Raw genomic sequence first — 17,977 nt, 5'->3', positions numbered from 1 at the left:
ACAATAGCATCCAAAAATGAAATATCTAGGAATCAATCTCACAAAGGAAGAAAAAGACCTCTACACTGAAAACTACAGCACTCTGAAAAAAGAGATTGAAGAGGTTATAAGAAAATAGAAATATGTCCCTTGCTTCTGGGTAGGAAGAACCAATATAGTGAAAATGGCCATACTTCCAAAACTACTATATAGATTTAATGCAATGCTGATTGAAATTCCAACAATATACTTCACAGAACGAGAGAAAAAAATCCAAAAATTCATTTGGAACTGGAAGAGACCTAGAATAGCAAAAGCAATTCTAGGCAACAGAGACATGGCAGGGGGTATCACAATCCCCAACTTGAAACTATACTACAAAGTCACTGTGATAAAAACACCATGGTACTGGCAAAGAAACAGACCTGAGGATCAGTATAATAGATGAGAAGATGCAGATACAACTCCAGACATACTCAGCCACTGCATCTCTGACAAAGGAGCCAACCACCATCATTGGAGGAAAGATAGCCTATTTAATAAATGGTGTTGGAAAAACTGGATTTCAACCTGCCAAAGATTAAAAGTAGACCCATATCTATCATCATGCACTAAACTTGGTTCTAAGTGGATTAAAGATCTAAATATTAAAACAGAAACACTAAACTTGGTAGAAGATAAGTTAGGTAAAACTCTTGAAGACATTGGCATAGGAAAAGACTTTATAAATAAAACCTCAGTAGCATGGGAACTAACACAAAGAATCAACAACTGGGATTTCATATTAAAAAGCTTCTGTACTGCAAGAGAAACCACCACAGAGCTAAGAGACAATGTACATTGTGGAAAAAATTTTAGCAGCTGTACCTCAGACAAAGGTCTATTATCTAGAATATATAAAGAACTGAAAAAAAAACAGACCTCCAAATTCAAAGACCCAATTCAAAAATGGGCATCTGAAATGAACAGACATTTCTCAGACAAAAAAGTAAAAGCAGCAAATAAACATATGAAAAAATGTTCAACATCCCTGGTTATTCAAGAGATGCAGATGAAAACACTGAGATTCCACCTCACCCCAGAAAGAGTGGCTGCTATCATGAAATTAACCAATAACAAATGCTGGCCGGGGTGTGGGGAGAAAGAAACCCTTCTCCATTGTTGGTGGGAGTGCAGACTGGTGCAACCACTGTGGAAATCAGTATGGAGAGAATTCAAAGAACTAGGACTAGAGGTCCCATTTGACCCAGCTATTCCTCTGCTGGGTATCTTCCCAGAAGAATTAAAAGAATCATACCACAGCAATATATGTGTATCCATGTTTATAATGGCACAGTTTGTAATAGCTAAAGCTTAGAAACAGCCCAAGTGCCCATTAACTGGAAACTGGATCAAGAAGATGTGGTTTTTTTATAAAATGGAGTACTACTCAGCCATAAAGAATGAGAAACTACAGACATAGCTAAATGGATGCTTATTGAGGTCATACTCTTAAGTGAAATAAATACGACACACATGTGTAAATACCATATAGTTTCTCTAGTGTGAGAAACTGAAAGTGTAAATAAGGATTAAAATGATTTAAATGAATAATTCTTAATTTGAAAAAGGAAGAAAGGTCCAAAGGGGTAGGGGAAGTGAGAGGGGAAGGAGAAAGGAAAGAAGGGAAAGGAAAAATTATGAGAAAAGAAAAAAATGGAAACAAAGTCTATGTAAATAGGGAAGGGTTGGAGGAGGTGAAGGGCACACAGGTAATGGGGAAAAAATAACAACCAAGATACACCATGGACAGGTATAATCACCCAATGATAAATGTAAACATATTGTATACCTAAAATGTACCAATAAAAGAATTTAAGCAAAAAAAAATAAATGCAGAGCAAATGAGTGCACATCAAATAATAATGTCCAGTGTGGACATTTGAATTTGTAGCCTAGTGGAAAAAGCAATTTGATATTAATATTTAATTTCATTTTCTTTTGTTTATGTATTAGAAATCAACATGCAATTTATGCCTAGACAACAATACTACAATAATAAGATAGAGCAAAAAATAGCATTGTTAAACCTTGTTGACTTTTAGACTTCCACTGACACCCACCCAGAATAATCAACACTTTATTTTAGTAAAAAGAGAATTAATATTATATGGTATGCAATTTAATGACAAATTTTGCTCAAACTAAAGAAAGTGTGAACTCTATTCACCCCCGTTTCTCTAAATGTAACAGAGATCTCTAATCTTTTACCTGTAATTTTTAAAACCTCAAATATTTTGTAATTCATTTGGTGGCAATACCTGATTTAAAGTTTCTTGGTAGCAAAATCAGGTCTGGATAAATGTGAATCTATTTGTAGTACATATTTATCCCTTCAATGTGAATTATTTATACATTTCTTAGCCGAAATATGAATATGACAAATGTGTTTAAATTGGGGACACTTTCTCAGATCTGGAAGAAAATGTCTGCTATATGTTTATTTTACCTTTTTAATATTAACAAACTCTGAATTCACAAAACCATTTTGTTCCAGTAGACTCTGTATTTGTAAATATGGAAAAAAGCCAGTCTTCCTGTCACCTCACAGAGAGACCAAATCACATTTTGAGTGGCAACTACCCATCAGCTGAATGCTTTATTCTCTAATATCTGCACATGACAAAAAATTGTATTTTCTATTGGTGTCCAAAATAAATCAGGGGAAGTTAAAAAGCTGTTTTATTTCATGTGGGTAAATATTTAATTTTCCATTCTTTATTGCTGAAATTATTATAGTTTATAAAAAATGTTCTTCTTTTATGTGGATGGTGCTCATTCTATTGAAGATTAAGAGTCTGGCACTGATTTTGTATTTTCTATTCCATCCAGTTGATACTAGAGAAACCACATAGATGGAGGTTTTGAAGTTCTTAGAGACAGTTCTAGACTAGAAAGGCATAGGTCTCTGATAGATTTACCTTTCTAGAAGTTAGTGTTGATCAAGTCATAAGACAGAAGATCATGGTTGTATCTGCTTTTGTACTTTTTTCCTTTTTTTCTCCTACTCTATCATATTAGGCCAACATTGTACACACAGCAGGTATGCTGTTGAATGTCAATCATAAATCAAAAGTTGGTTGTTTTAGGTGTTGTGGGGTGAGGTTGGAGCAACAGGAATCCGTTTGGAGCAAAGTGAGATTAAAAGAAAAATAAGGTTAAAAGTAGTACTTTCTTGGAATACAAACAAGTTTCAGAAAAAGTTTTTGATCACTATTGATTTTGGATCATCTTTCTGAATTCATTTGGTCATTGTTAATTTTATTGTTAAATCTTTCAGTGATCAGCCTTAGTCTTTATATGTCTGAAAATTCATTTATTTGACCTTCTGTCTCGAATAAGAGTTATGCTCCTTTAACACTTTGAATATATTATTTGATTATTGTTTGAAAATTATTTATTGCTGTTGATAAATCTATATTCAATCTAATATCATTGTATTCTAGGTAATCCATAATTTCTCTCCAGTAGGTTTTCATATTTATATTTTATCCTTGATAACTTGCAATTTCAGCATGACCTTTAGTGTATCATAGCAGGATTTTTTTTGGAACTGGGGATTGAACTCGGAACCTTGCTCTTTCAAGGCAGGCTGTGGAACCACTGCGCTAAATCCCTGGCCCCTAAAGCAGGATATTTTAAAAACATTTACCTTGTTTAACATTTGGAAAGAATTCTGTGAATCTGACAACTTATGTCTCTTTTCAGTTCTTGAAAAAATTTAAGTATTATTTTTGTAGTTATTGTCACTTTTTATTCTTATATTTTGGAACTTGTCAACCCGTCCTCCATTTTTCTTGATATCTGTATAACATTTTTCATCTCCTTCTCTTCTTATGTTTTATTCTGGGTTATCCTTCCTGCTCTGCCTTCCTAATAAATGCTTCTATTTTTCTGATATGTCTAGCTTATTCCTTATTTCATTTAATAAGATTCTATTTTTTTGGTAATCATTTTTTTATATCTATGATTTCTAGTTGGTCTATTTTAATATATTCTTGGTTTTGTTTGATAATTTTGTGTTTTTGTGTCTGGGATGCTATTTACTCTGACATCTCTTTGAAATTTAAACATACCTATTTTTTAAATGCAGAATGTCATTTATTTTTTATCAGTTATGAACTTTCCCAAACTCTGGGACTTTTTGAGTATCTCATATAGCAGGGATTTCTTTGTTTCCTATATGATGTTCAATTTTCATTTTATCTTTGAAGGGACCTTAGTTTTACCTATACTTCTTCCTTTACAGTGATTTCATAGTTGCCTCATTCAGCTCTCATTGTTGTTTGGCCCTATCAGGCTATTGGTTACCATGGATTCTTGACTCTTTTTAATACTTATTGTTATTTAAAAACCTCAGTGAGAACTTGATGATATCCTTTTCCCCAATAAACGCATACACATATAATTTATACACACACACACACACACACACACACACACACACACCATATGAGGAAGTTTATGAGCCCCCCAAAGCCAAGTTACAGATCCTTAGCGGGTATTTAGGTCTCTGATTAAGAACTAAATAAGTGGTCTGGAATTTTTGTCCTATGAAGATAGCAAAACATTCTATATGTTTAGACCTCTTCCAATACAGTTCCCGTTACACTTATTTTGACCAGTTCCTGCCTGGGCCACAGATAAGTGGCATGTTTTAATTTTAGTCATCTGTTTAGGTATGTAGCATTTGGTTTTAATTTACCTTCCCTAATGACTAATGATGTTGAACATCTTTTCATGTGCTTACTTGCATTCTTCCACTCTTTCGCCTATTTAAAAATAATAGGCAAGGAAAAATTATGAGAAAAGGAAAAAGTGGAAACAAAGTCTTTGTAAATAGTGAAGGATGGAGGGGCTGAAGGGAGCACAGAGAATGGGGAAAAAATAAGAACCAAGATACATCATGTACAGGTACAAGCACCCAAAGATAAATGTAAACGTATTGTATACCTAAAATGTACCAATAAAAGAATTTAAGCAAAAACAAATAGGCAAATCATTTGCCTATTAGTTTAAAAATTGGACTATTTGTATTCTTCTTATTAAGTTTTAGTGTTTTTTAATATTCTAGGTGCTAGTCCATTAATAGCTGCATGATTCATAAATATTTTCACAACTATATCTTATCTTTTCATTAAATTAATGCAAAAAAAAGAAATGTAAATTTTTGACGTTTACTTTTTAAGAAATTTATGGATTGCTTTTTAATATTATATCTAAGAAATCTTTGCTTAGCCCAAGCTACACACACACACACACACACACACACACACACACACACACAAAGAAAAAACTTGTTATTTTTTTTCTTATAATTGTAGATCTATTATCCATTTCAAGTTAATTTTTGGATGTGGCATGAGTTTACTATATGTTTTCAATATTAAAAATTTTCTCTGTCTTTTTTTTTGGAGCTGGGGGGAGTAGGCGCTTGTGAGTTTGTTTACTCTAGAGATTGACTATAATTGATATTATATTATACAGTATTTTCATTCAATAGTTAATTTGCTTGATTTGCAAACTAATTATATATAGGCTAACTGGCTAGCTTCCAATTAATAGAAGGAAATGAATGGCCATGTGTGAAGTGCTGGCTCATGCAAAGCAGTATGTAAATTACTCATCCTGACTCTCAGCAGACTGCCTGAATCTCCTAAAGAAGTGCACTGAGGAAGTTATTTGCACAATGAGATCCAACCCATATATTATGAAATACCTATTTGTAATTAAGTAGTATGTATCAGGAAGGACTAAATAAATCAGTGAAAAGATGATTAGTAAATTAAAAATACATTCTCATCTCATGAAGGCATCTCTTCAAAACATGTTTATAACATATTCAATTAGCATCCATGTTATGATGGAAACTTATATGTAAAGTACTTTCTGATACTCTTTTAAATTTTAAAATATATTTTCCACCAAGCTTCTAATATTAAAAAATGCAGCATTTCACTCACATTTCTCTTATGAGAAAATAGAAAATCAGTTTCCTGATAACCTAGAAAAAATAGGTTGCTTTATAACTACAAATACTTTCAGGGGATATGGAGAAATCATGAAAACAAAGAAATTCAGAACAAGGCAGTGAAATATGGAATACATATGCTCATGCCTGGTTTGAAAAATGTAGGTCATTTTAATGCCACTTTATCTTTTGTATAAAAATTCCGAAAATCATGAATGTAAATAATGAAAAAGCCTCTGTATGTTCACCTTTTTTGGAAAGTCTCTGCTAACAGTTTACACTATTGTTATAAAACGGTTTAAATCAACATTTCTCTTAGGATAAGAACTAAGTTTGATCAGGAAAGTGCTTCAGATAGAATGTGAGATCCTAACAGGACCTGGATAGTAGTGAAAACTTTTGTGTAAAACAAGTGCAACTATTTACTTGTTATTTTGGAGAAAGAAAGAGGTTGAAAGAGAAAGGAAACAAAGATAATCCAGCTTGTAGACAACAATCATTCCCTGACATGAACTTTTCCTTTCAGCCTGGTATCTCCAAATCTCCAGCAAGACACACAAAAGAGCACATGGCATGTATGAAATGTTCATCCTAAGCAAATAACATATGCACAGAAGCTGAGCATCTTGAAGAAGTCAGCACAGCAATTAGTAGAAACCCTGAATATCTTTCATAGGACTGTGGAGTTGGGGTTTGGACTAAATTTATTCAGGTCTCTAGGGGCCAGTTGGATCTAGTTTACATACAGGTTTTATAGCTATAAAGAGAAATGGGAAGATTTATATACTGAGATAGAAGCATGTCTTCAAAATATTATTAAAGAGAAAAAGCAAGCTGTATAACAGTATCTCATTTTTCCAAATCAGCCCTCTAGAAGTTGAATTCCAGAGGAAGATTTTTATGCAAACCAGATCTGCATTAAGGATATGTTCAAATACAAGAAACAGGTCCTGGCTATGGGGCTCATGTGCAAAGTGCAGGAGGTAATGAGAAAGGTCAGAGCTTTGGAGGTGTGAGGCAGAATAGACACTATGAAGAGAAGAAGGAGCAGGAAAGGCTACATAGTTTGCTCAGTGAAATATTAAAATCAGGATGGTCTTGTTTTAAAATTGTTATAAATTCTAAGATGGTAACTGTAGAACATTAAATCATGCTTTTGTAGAGGCTGAATCCTCTGTGACTGCATGGTTTATAAGCTTATGACTTGGGTTACACAATCTACATCATACATTTTTTCTTTTAAAGCTGACTTTAGTGGGGAAAATGTCTATTTTCTTTCATGGGTAACACAGAGTAAAATAGTGAAAGTTTATTTGTTGCAGATCTCTTGGCTTACCAGGCAGCTTAGAAGGCATCTCCTGCAAATTCTCTTCCTAGGAATCCCCATAAATCCAATCTAATACATAATCAGTTAGCATAGGTTTGTATAACCTTCACATTAATACACTCTGAGCTGCACTATTTATTTATTCTCCATGTCCAAATCTGTCACTATTCAGTTTTCTGTGTGGAAGACATGGCTAAAGAGATCAAGGTATGACTTTATCTGGATTCACATCCAGACTATTAACAGGATAATCACTGAGGTCAAGATTGTAACTCTGTGTCTTGGTCTTTGGACAGACCAAAATTTATTGTCCCCATGAGCCATCTCTTTAAGTGCAATGTGCACACCTACAACGTACAAGCTACTGTTATTTCTGAAAGAAATAGCAATGAAAGCAAACAAATGGCAAAGAAAACAAGTGGCATGGAAAAAGATTTCTTACACAACTCAAGAACAGAGTTGCCCTTGTAGTAAGCCTTTATGTATCAGACAGATAAGAATCAACATAATACTCACCCTTATCCTTATCCACTAATTCAGACTCTCTCAGAAAGTTTAAAATTTGTTTCTGAGCCAGAGCCAAACAAGGGAAACAGTAATCTCCTTTTTTTGTAATTAAATATTTACTCTATTCCCTTTTCTCTCCTAAAGTGGAGATACAATCAATAAAAACCTTTCCCAATAAAGTCTTATAAATTCAAAGCAGCCGAATAGCATATCTAGAATGTTAGTTCATGAGCTGGTCAGATTACATTTAATTATGATACTTTAAAAATCAAACAAAATAGCATTTTTTTCTCTCTGTTGGTGAAATGAAAGATTTGAAAGACATAATTTTATCAGGAAATTGTTTCCAAAAACTGCACAATGCAGTAAATTTTAAAAGATGGTTTATATGCTTCAGCAGAACAGAAACATAAATTCAGAATCAGTTATAAGGTAGCAGAAAGACCACTGGACCTGAAGTTTTAAAGGTGTGAATTATAACTTTCTTGCTCATTATCTCAAGGTTTTAGACAAGTTGTAAAAGTATTATAAGCATTATTTTCCTCTATAAAGGGAAATAATAGTCTCTGGCTCACAAGGGATGTAGTAAAATCTGTATGGGGGAGCACTGTCATGTTCTTATGTGTGATATACAAGTAATGTGTATTCTCCCATGAAATTAAAATACATCACTCCGCGCCCTCTTTTATTCAGTTGTTTTGAGAAATGAATTTTGAATACTATTCTTTTTTGTACACTACACTTTATTTACACTTTCTTTACACATATAGATACTACTTTCATATGTATGTATATTTTAAAAGGTTGTTTGTATAAAAATATGCAGCCTATTCTTTATGGATGTGGGTAATTTTGTCCACACATAATTTTCATGTTATGAAATGCCTTTTATATGGGTTCTCCATATAAGATGTTACTCTACTACGTGTAACTGTTTTGCAAACCATAAAGGCCATTCAGTTATAAAATAGCATTGATATTCTAATTTTCATTTAGAAGGAAAACCAATATTATAAAAAAAGACGAAAAGTAAAAAGAAAGACAAACAAAAATATTATACAAAGATTTTTTTGATTTATTTTTACCAATTGCCTCTAGTTTTATATGTAGGTTAATTGATATTATGCTTTATAGAATGCCATTTTTAATCTCAAAAAGATTTGTGTTCAGATAAATCTCTCCGGGCCTAAAAACAGTGTCTGAAAATGAAATGAGTATGTCAAGTAGATATGTGCAGCCCCATATTTATTGCAGCACTATTTGCAATAGCCACCATTTGGAATCAGCTGGGGTGTCCATCAGAAAATGAATGGATAAAGGAAAGATGGCAGATATACACAATGGAACATTGTTCAGCCATGAAAAATCATGTAATTTGAAGCAAAATAGATGGAACCGGAGAGCACTGTACTCAGTAAAATATTGCAGACAGACAAATGTTGCATATTCCTACTTATGTGTGAAAGCTAAAAAGAGGTGATCTCATGCAAGTAGAGAGTAGAATAGTGGCCACTAGAGGCTAGAAAAGACAGGGATGTGGGAACAGAGAAAATCTGGAAGAGGGGTCATAAAATGCAGTTGGATAGGAGGAATAAGTTTTAGTGATATAAAGCATGATAGTATACAACACTAGTATACCAAATACATTTATCTGGGAAAATTTTTTTGAAAAAACCCTACCCAATTCAGTAAATTTGAAAAGGTAATTCATATACTTCAGCAGAGGAGAAACATAAGTTCAGAGCCAATCATGAGGTAGCAGAATGACAACTGGACCTGAAGTCCTAAAGGTTTGGATTATACCTTTTCCACTTAATATCCCGAAGCATTAAATAAGCTTTAAAAGTATCACAAACATTATTTTCCTGTATAATGGGAAATTGTATACAATAACTTATAATCTATGCCAAAACAGCCAGAAAGGAGGGATTTGAAGGTTTGCAACACAAAAAAATGCTAACTATCTGGATTTGCTCATTGTACATTTTATACAAATATTAAATTATTGCACTCTACCCTATGTGTACTATTGTATGTCAATTAAAAATAGAACAATAACTTTAAAATGATCATGAGACACATAGATTAAACTGTAAAAAACAGAGCTGAGGTAACCACCCCCAGAGGAAAAAAACCTCAATGCTTTAATTTTAATGCAATGTTTTATATTTCATGGTTTTACTAGTTAAATTTTAAATAACAATCTCAGCTTAATTCTATTGAACACAGATATTTTTGGATAACTGAGATGAATAACCAATTTGATAATCTTCAGTTGTTCCATGATTACTGAAATTTAACTAATACCTTTCAAAATCACTGATGATAATACATATGTTTTATAAAAACATAAAGAGAATTTTAAATTACAATATGCCAAGTGTTAAAATTGCAAGAACTTTAATGATAATTTTTATTCTTTTTTATAACTTCAAACTAAAATTCTACACACTAAAGTCATACATATGCCATGGAAAAGATGAAACTTAGAGAAGGAAGATCAAAAGCCATTCAGAACAGGAGCAAGGACAGATAAAACACAGTCTGCTCATGAGCTCCAGCTTTCCTAAACTCAGAAACATCACAAATATTATAGCTGTTCGGCTAGTTTGGAAGGGTTCCAGAATAAATGTAGAAAGCCTTAGAAAAATACAGCAGGACATCAACATCATACTTCAACATTTTATCACATAAAATATAAAAATTCTATCTAATATTTTCATAAGTATCAAATTTATTGCTGCATACTAGCAAGTTTTTCCCCTGGTTTTGTTTCTATGTTTGGTGGTCTAAGTGATTTTCTTTGATGATTTAACTTGTGTTCTTCCATAACCATATCTTACTCCTATCACAGACACTTAACAATAAGCAACACTATTAGATTTTTGACATGGATACTAACTCCTGGTCAGGCAGGTATTTAGGTACAGCTGTCACCTTGAAAGTGTCTGTGGCATGGTGGCCCACAGGAACATGTACAGGCTTTGAGTTAGAGAAACTCTGAGTGCTACCTTTCACATTTGCTTCCTGGATACCCAAAATCAAGACACTCATTTTCTGAGCTTCTATGTCCTCACCTGTCTAATGATGATGATACTGCACAGAAGATGGAAGAATGTAATGAAGCGTGTAAAGTGCTTAGTATAAAATAAGCACTCAATAAATACTAACTCCTGACATCTAAAACTCCAAAAGTTTCTCATTTTTCTTAAAGAGAAAGAATGCAAACTTCAGAAAGAAAAGGAATGAGTTTTCAATAGGGGGGAAAAAGTCCTATTCGAATAGTATGTTGATAAGCTGACCTTGATTCATAATTTTCTCAGCCTCTCTGGCATTTTCTGCAGCATCTTTCAGACCATATTATATATTTTTTTTATGAGAACATTTTGCTTCCCAGTTTATTGGCATGAGCGTTAAATGAGGATCTGAATACAGTCCAAAAGAAACCATGTTTTTGTTCCTCTTGAAAGATCCTAGTACTGGATTATTTCTTTTCCTGGTGTTTTGTTTCCTCAAAAACAGATTAATAAGCCTTTTTCTAGGGGAGAAAATTATGATTCACCAGATACTTGATATGAAGTCTGAGTCGCCATCTTCGGGGGTCTTCATTATTCAGGTCCTATCCTCATTCAGATGCCTAATGGGTAAATACTTTCTTCTGTCCTTTACACCATCATAGACAAATCTGACTGTCACTTAGGCATTATACACAATCCTAAGTAACAATGCAGATGGCAAGTAACATTCATCTTTTATATTTTCTTCCAAATAAATTCTAGCAAGGGACAAGAAATTATTAAAACATTCAGGTCTAAAAGGGCAGTAACCCAACCCACAGTGCCAGAAGGGACACTTGTTTACCAGGACATCTCAAGTGGAGTTGGAGACTGACTTTTAAAAACAGTGATCAACCAAGGGAACAAAATGTTTTTTGCTGTTTGGAAGAAGTACAGATAGTCTAAGACTTGGTGTTGTCATACCAGTTTATCTTAATTTCAGCATCACTCAATTTATCTGTGCACAAGGTAATGAGTTTTTCAGCACTGATGGGAAATAGCATGAGTCAGATAAAAACAAGCCTCTTCGAAATACTTCCCAGTTCACCCCAGCTGGAAATGGATCTTTTTCCTTTCCCTGCTCTCATATATATATATATATATATATTTTGGTACTGGGGATCTAACTCAGTACCTTGCACTTGCGAGGCAGGTGGTGGAACCACTGAGTTAAATCCCCAGCCCTCTTGTGTTAATTTTTTAAAATCACATTTCCTTAAATAGGATTTATTCCTATGTCTTATTTTAATCTGTATTCTTTGAGGACAAGTCCTGTGGTTTGGATAAGTGTCCCAAAAGGGCTCATATGATAAAGGGTTGGTCATCCTCCTGTGGCTTTTTGAAAAGTGTTGGAACCTGTAAGAGGTGGAACCTAGGGGAGGAAGGTGGATTACTTTGGGTTTTCCCTTGAAGGAGATATTCAGACTCCAGCTCCCTCCTCTCTGTTTCATTTTTGGCTACAATAAGAGAAGCAACTTCCTTCACGACATGCTCCTGCCACTGACACATGGCACCACCAAAGCCCCAAGGTGATAGGTTCAGTTGATCATGCACTGAAGGCTCTGAAATGGTGAGCTAAAGCAAACTTTTCCTTTTTTTGTTTTGTTTTTGTACCAGGGATTGAACTCAACCTTGTGCTTGTGAGGCAGGCTTGGTGACACTGAGCTAAATCCCTGGCCCAAACTTTTCCTTTTTTAAAGTTTATTTGTCTCAAGTATTTTGTTACAGTATTGCAAAACTGACTAACAGTTAAAATTTCAGGGACATTGATCAATTGCTACCATCTTTAAATTAGATCACACTATTAGAGTTACTTTTTTTCCTGAATTCTGCATAGACATCTAGCTCCTTCTCAACTCTCAGCATTAATGCTGATAATGCTAATTGTATTTCCTTGTGGAGTCTTGGTTAACAATACATGATACAAATGATCCAAAGCAAAAGGAAGGCAAAATGGGGGCAGGTTATTTCTTTTTCATAACGTGTAATATACACTCATAGATGGTTGTCATTAATGGGAAATTTATGGCTCTGTAAATTAGATTTTCCAATCTTGAAAGCAGCTGGAAAGGATTAGCCCCTATATTTGGGGAATCTGAAGTTCAAGAGAGTACAGGGATAGAGTCAGGTCTGAGCCAACTTGGAGACTCCTAAATTAATAGAATTCATCTCCTCATTCATTTTTCTTCAGGTAGAATCCTAATAAGTGCCTCTGGTATAGACACTCTCCAACTACATGACAAAGATAATAAGAGACTTGGAGTATAGTTATGGGAGAAACAGTAACAAAATGAGCACACAGCTCTGCTCTTGTACTCTAGAAAGTCCCAAGGGCAACCTCCCTCTCTCCTTCCCCCTGCTTTTATGATGACTGTGCAGCTTACAGTGAGGACCTTTACCAAAAGGGTTCTATGTAGCTTCAAGTACCATTTTGTCCGGAATTCACTGGGGGCTACAAAGACCACTGATTCCTTTTTAATCATTTTCTGTTCAAAATATAGAAAAGAGAGTATAATATATGTTGTTAAGGGCATAAGAGGGATTCAGGGAGATATTGTCTTTTCAAAGTGGTATTTTATCTTGTCTTTTGTTCTTGGGACAATAATCTGAACAATGCCACGAGGAAGTTATAAACAAGATGAATAATGGCCCAACAATGGACTTTCAAAACAGAATATTGTTTCCCATAAATATTCCACAAGTATCTTAAAAAATATTATGCCACTGAAAAAGAGCAATCCCTGCTTTTATAGTCTTGATTTACTTGTGAAGAGTTTTTATTTTGTAGTCCCTCTTAAAACCAAGACCCTTTTTAACAGAATTTGAAAACCACAGCTGTTTCCAGGGGAAGAGTTCATTACTTTCACTTCGTTTCTTCCATACATGTATTTATAAAAATGGTTGATACTGCAAGCTGTGATCTAACAATTCTTGTTTTGCTAGCAAATAATTTAATCTTAAACTATATTTATCTAGCCTCCCCCTGGACTGACATGCATTATTACCTTTCTTAGTCTTTGTGGATCACATGAAGATACTGGAAGAAAATTTATGGTGCCCTACAGCTACCATTACCTAGTGAAAAAACTGTCCTCAATTCTGAAAAATCAACTACAGTGCAATTTATTGATTTCTGAAGTAATATTCAGCTTTAACACTGGATTATTTTTCTTGAAGTCAGTAAGTGAAAAATGAAGTAATTCTCAACCAATGCTGCATTCCTGTAATAACAGTGTTCCTATGTCTTCTGCTGGCATTGCATAGGCAGTTTGTTAAGAAGCTTCACTCCCCAAGTTCTGCTGTCAGAGGAGGAGGTTATACAAGCACAAAAACAAAGCTGTTATGTCAGGCAAAATACCAGTTAAATTGTGTTTGCTATGGCATAAATAAATGTTTCCTTCAGATCCAGTCAATGTGAGAAAAACAAGGAGATTACAAAGGGTAGTTTTAATGTTAAGACGATAAGAGGTTAGGAGGTATGAAGAAAGTTTTGTTTTACAAATGTTTCCAGTAAACCACTTGAAACAGCTGCCCCTACACAATTACTACTGGGACATTGTCCGAGGAGAGTATCTTACTTGGACTGGGACAAGAGAATCAGGATCCACAGTCCTGCAAGAATGCATTTTGAGAAATTGCCAGAATCCTGCAGACTGTACCAATGGACACAGGTTTTCTTTTTTCCCCCACAGCAGACCCCCCCACCACACACACACTATATTGGACATTGAATTCAGGGCCTTCACCCTGTGCTACATCCCCAGCATTTTTTAATTTTTTGTTTTGGGGCAGGATCTCATTAAGTTGCTAAAATGAGACTTAAACTCGCAAACCTCTTGCCTCAGCTTCCCAAAGAGCTGCGATTACAGCTGTGCTCCATTGTACCTGGCTCTAGCAGGTAAATCTATGCAAGCAAGATCCTGTTCTGAAAAGAAATGATTTCTTTTTAAAATGGCATTTTGACTCAACAGAGGGCCATAAGTAAAGCGCCAATCAAAAAGTGACACTATCTTTCTATGAAACTAGAAGCAGTATCTATAGATGCAGAAGATGCATGAATACTGTATATTTTAAATTTTGCTCTAAAAACTATAGCTTTAGTAATATATAACTTAATTAAGGGAGACATTTAATTACTGTCTCTGAATAATAAAAATATTTCATACAATATCTCTATGGTTTGTCTTTTCTGAAGGAGGGTCTTTTATACTGATATAGAAGCTTCCAAATTCCACCATCTTTTTCATTTGAGTTATAAATGAAATTTATGCATATGTAGAAAGTCATGAATCATCTATATATTGTAAGTATTTATCATCTATGTCTTTATACTTGTGTTCATATTTTGGCTTATGCCACAAAGACTTTAGACACTAATGATAAATACATGCAATAAAATTCCAAAGCAAAAATAAATAAATAAAAAGGATAGGAAAAATCTAAATTAGCATAGAAGATGTAAATGGGCTAGGAGAAAGTGTTGGGAAAAGTGTATTATGCTTCAAAAGGTTATGAATTTCTATGTAGCTGCTAAAGCTGAGCCATGAACTAGTTCTGAACTTTGTGACTGACAAGGAACAATGAAAGCAGACAATTGAAGTGTTATCATTACATATGAATGTCAAAAAGAAGGCACAGGCCCTTGGGAGGGTCCCAGCTGCTACTTAACAGTTACCTCTAGCATTTTCTCAAAGTCTTTGTGTCAGCAACACTGATGGAGGCAGTAAGCAACATCCTCAGCAACACCAGCACAACCGATCCATGCCTGGTCGTGTGACCTGTGGAAAACCAACAGCAAAAATCTCTCATTTCAACTCAGGGAAAACCGGTTTCCTTCACATGTTCATGGGGAGGAAAGGTAACATAGTCCATACTCGGTTTTAATGGGTGGTTTGATCCAAAGACAGAAGTTAAATAGATGGGCTACATGCGCTTAAAGGTCAGTAATTCTCGTTTCAAAAGTGACCTTACACAAAATAATAGCTATGACTTATTGGGCCATTATTGTGACTCAGGCTCTTTGTTTATGGGTAATATTTCACTTATTTGTTCTAAGACTTAAAAACAATTACCATGACTTTCCTCTTCTGTGTTTTATAAAATGGAGAGAGGCTGAAGAGAATTTAATATAATTGGCATATGTGTATTTTTATGTGTGTGTATAGGTGCAAACATGCATATCTATGACAAAATTAAGAGAAAAAATGAAAAAAGTTGAAAAAATCCACCACTGTACTGAAAGATTTAAACACAACTCTCAATAACAAATAGCTCAAATAGACATAAATCAGAACAAATAAGGAAGTCTTGACTGGAACAATAAAACTGTTTGGTTTATTGCAGGATTTCCTAAACCTCCCTGTTGGTTCAGAATTAGATCTAGTGAAAGAAATGTTCAGGAAAGAGAACAAGAAATCTATAATTTAAAAACTGCTTTGGATGACTCTTACGCAGGAGGTTTTACAGATGCCGACTTCATAAATATATAGAAAATCCTGGGCGTGCTTTTTTTCAAGTTACTAGGAACATTTACCAAAAAGCTGAAACATTTATGAAAACATGAAAATGCTTTAGAACATCTGGTAAATTGGAGTAAATTCCAAATAATTAATTTCCTATTGGATTCCATGTCTACCTAAAATCAAATTATATTAAATTAAAATAAAAAGAAACTGAAAAATTATGTTTGTGCACACATGTGCAGAAAAAATAAATTTTGGAAATTTAAAAATAATTTTTAAAAGCAAATGATGGCTTAAAAATTAAAAAATATTCAGAATTGGGAAGGGAAGTTAGTTCAATGGCACTGCGCCTGCCTTGCAAGCACAATTTCCTGTGTTCAATTCCTGCTACAAAAAATAAAAATCAGAAATGAACAATAAAAATATAGCTCAAAACTTAGGAGATGAAGGTGAGTAGTATGTATATGGAATGTTTTATATTTAAACATTTATTAGCAAAGAAGAAAATGTGAAAATTAATGAGCTGATCTACCTTAAAATGGTAGAAAATAATAGAAGAACCTCAAAAAGTAGAAAAAATAGAGGCAAAAAATAATGAAATGAAAAACAAATACATGAGAGAGTGATCAATGTTAGAAATTGTGTTTTGAAAAGATTAGAAAATGAACAACTGTCTGGAAGGTTTGATCAAGAAAACGAGATAAGTTTCAAAGAAACACTTTGAAGAAACAAAAATTAAACATACTACAGAATGAAAAACAATTATGTGATGTCCAAGACTTAGAAAGGTTGTACGAAATGAATTTTTCATAGGATAACAAAATTTATCAAAATGAACTCAAGATAAAACAGAAAATGAGAATAGCTTTCTAAAATTCATGTCTATTTCTAAAATTGATCTTTTATTTCTTATTTTTTAAAATTTTATTTTATTGGTACAATTTAGGTATACAATATAATGACATTCATCATTGGAAATTTGCACCTTTGCATAATCTCTCTTGGTTCTTATTTTTCCCTCTTCCCCTGCCCTCCCTTCAACCCCTCCATCCCTCCCTGTTTACAAAGACTTTTGTTTCAATGTTTTCGTTTTCTCATATTAATTCCATTCCCTTCTTTCCTTTCCCCTACCCCTCCCACTTCCCTTTCCTCTTTGCCCCTTTTCTTCCTATTTCACATTATCTATTATACCTTGTAGACCTTATTTACACTTTCAGTTTCTCACACTAGAGAAACTATTTGGTATAAAATTGATCTTTTATATTTGTCTTTTTAAAATTCATCTTTAGAGATTCTGTTGGTAGAAAACTTTCAGTGTTTTGTTTCTCTAAAAATGTCTTTATTTTACTTTCCTTCTGAGGGCTGTTTTGAGTATATACACCTAAACTGACAGATTAAAAGGACACACCGTGTATTATCAAGTCCTGATCCCATAAGTTCTGCCTTTTAGCTATCAAATCACAAAAATATATGTTTCCTCTTCTCCAAAGTCAGAGTTGACAAATCTGCATAGGCAGCTTTTGTTTGTTTTTCATTACTGACTTTCCCTGCAGTGTGGAGGCCTTTTGGGGTCTCTGCTCTACATGACAGGCCTCCATCTTGACTCCAAAGCACACGTTCATGCAAAGTTGTGCCC

At 34.0% G+C, this 17,977-nt stretch overlaps 1 protein-coding gene across 1 annotated transcript in view; it reads right to left on the bottom strand.

Annotated features, from left to right (window-relative positions):
- Nucleotides 1-17,977, bottom strand: part of Cttnbp2 (cortactin binding protein 2) — a 454,755-nt gene that overhangs the window by 256,730 nt on the left and 180,048 nt on the right. Inside the window, exon 3 of the mRNA XM_087204593.1 lies at nucleotides 15,555-15,657. Within this exon, the coding sequence (XP_087060719.1) occupies nucleotides 15,555-15,563 (9 nt within the window). The 5' untranslated portion in view covers nucleotides 15,564-15,657. The remainder of the gene's footprint in view (nucleotides 1-15,554; nucleotides 15,658-17,977) is intronic.

The sequence above is a fragment of the Heterocephalus glaber genome, unplaced genomic scaffold (genome assembly GCF_053883595.1).
Source record: "Heterocephalus glaber isolate CG9 unplaced genomic scaffold, H.glaber_assembly_v1.0 deba00000546, whole genome shotgun sequence".
In the NCBI taxonomy this organism is placed as follows: domain Eukaryota; kingdom Metazoa; phylum Chordata; class Mammalia; order Rodentia; family Bathyergidae; genus Heterocephalus; species Heterocephalus glaber.
Note: the sequence above shows the minus strand (reverse complement) of the source record. Positions and strands in the feature narration are given on the sequence as shown.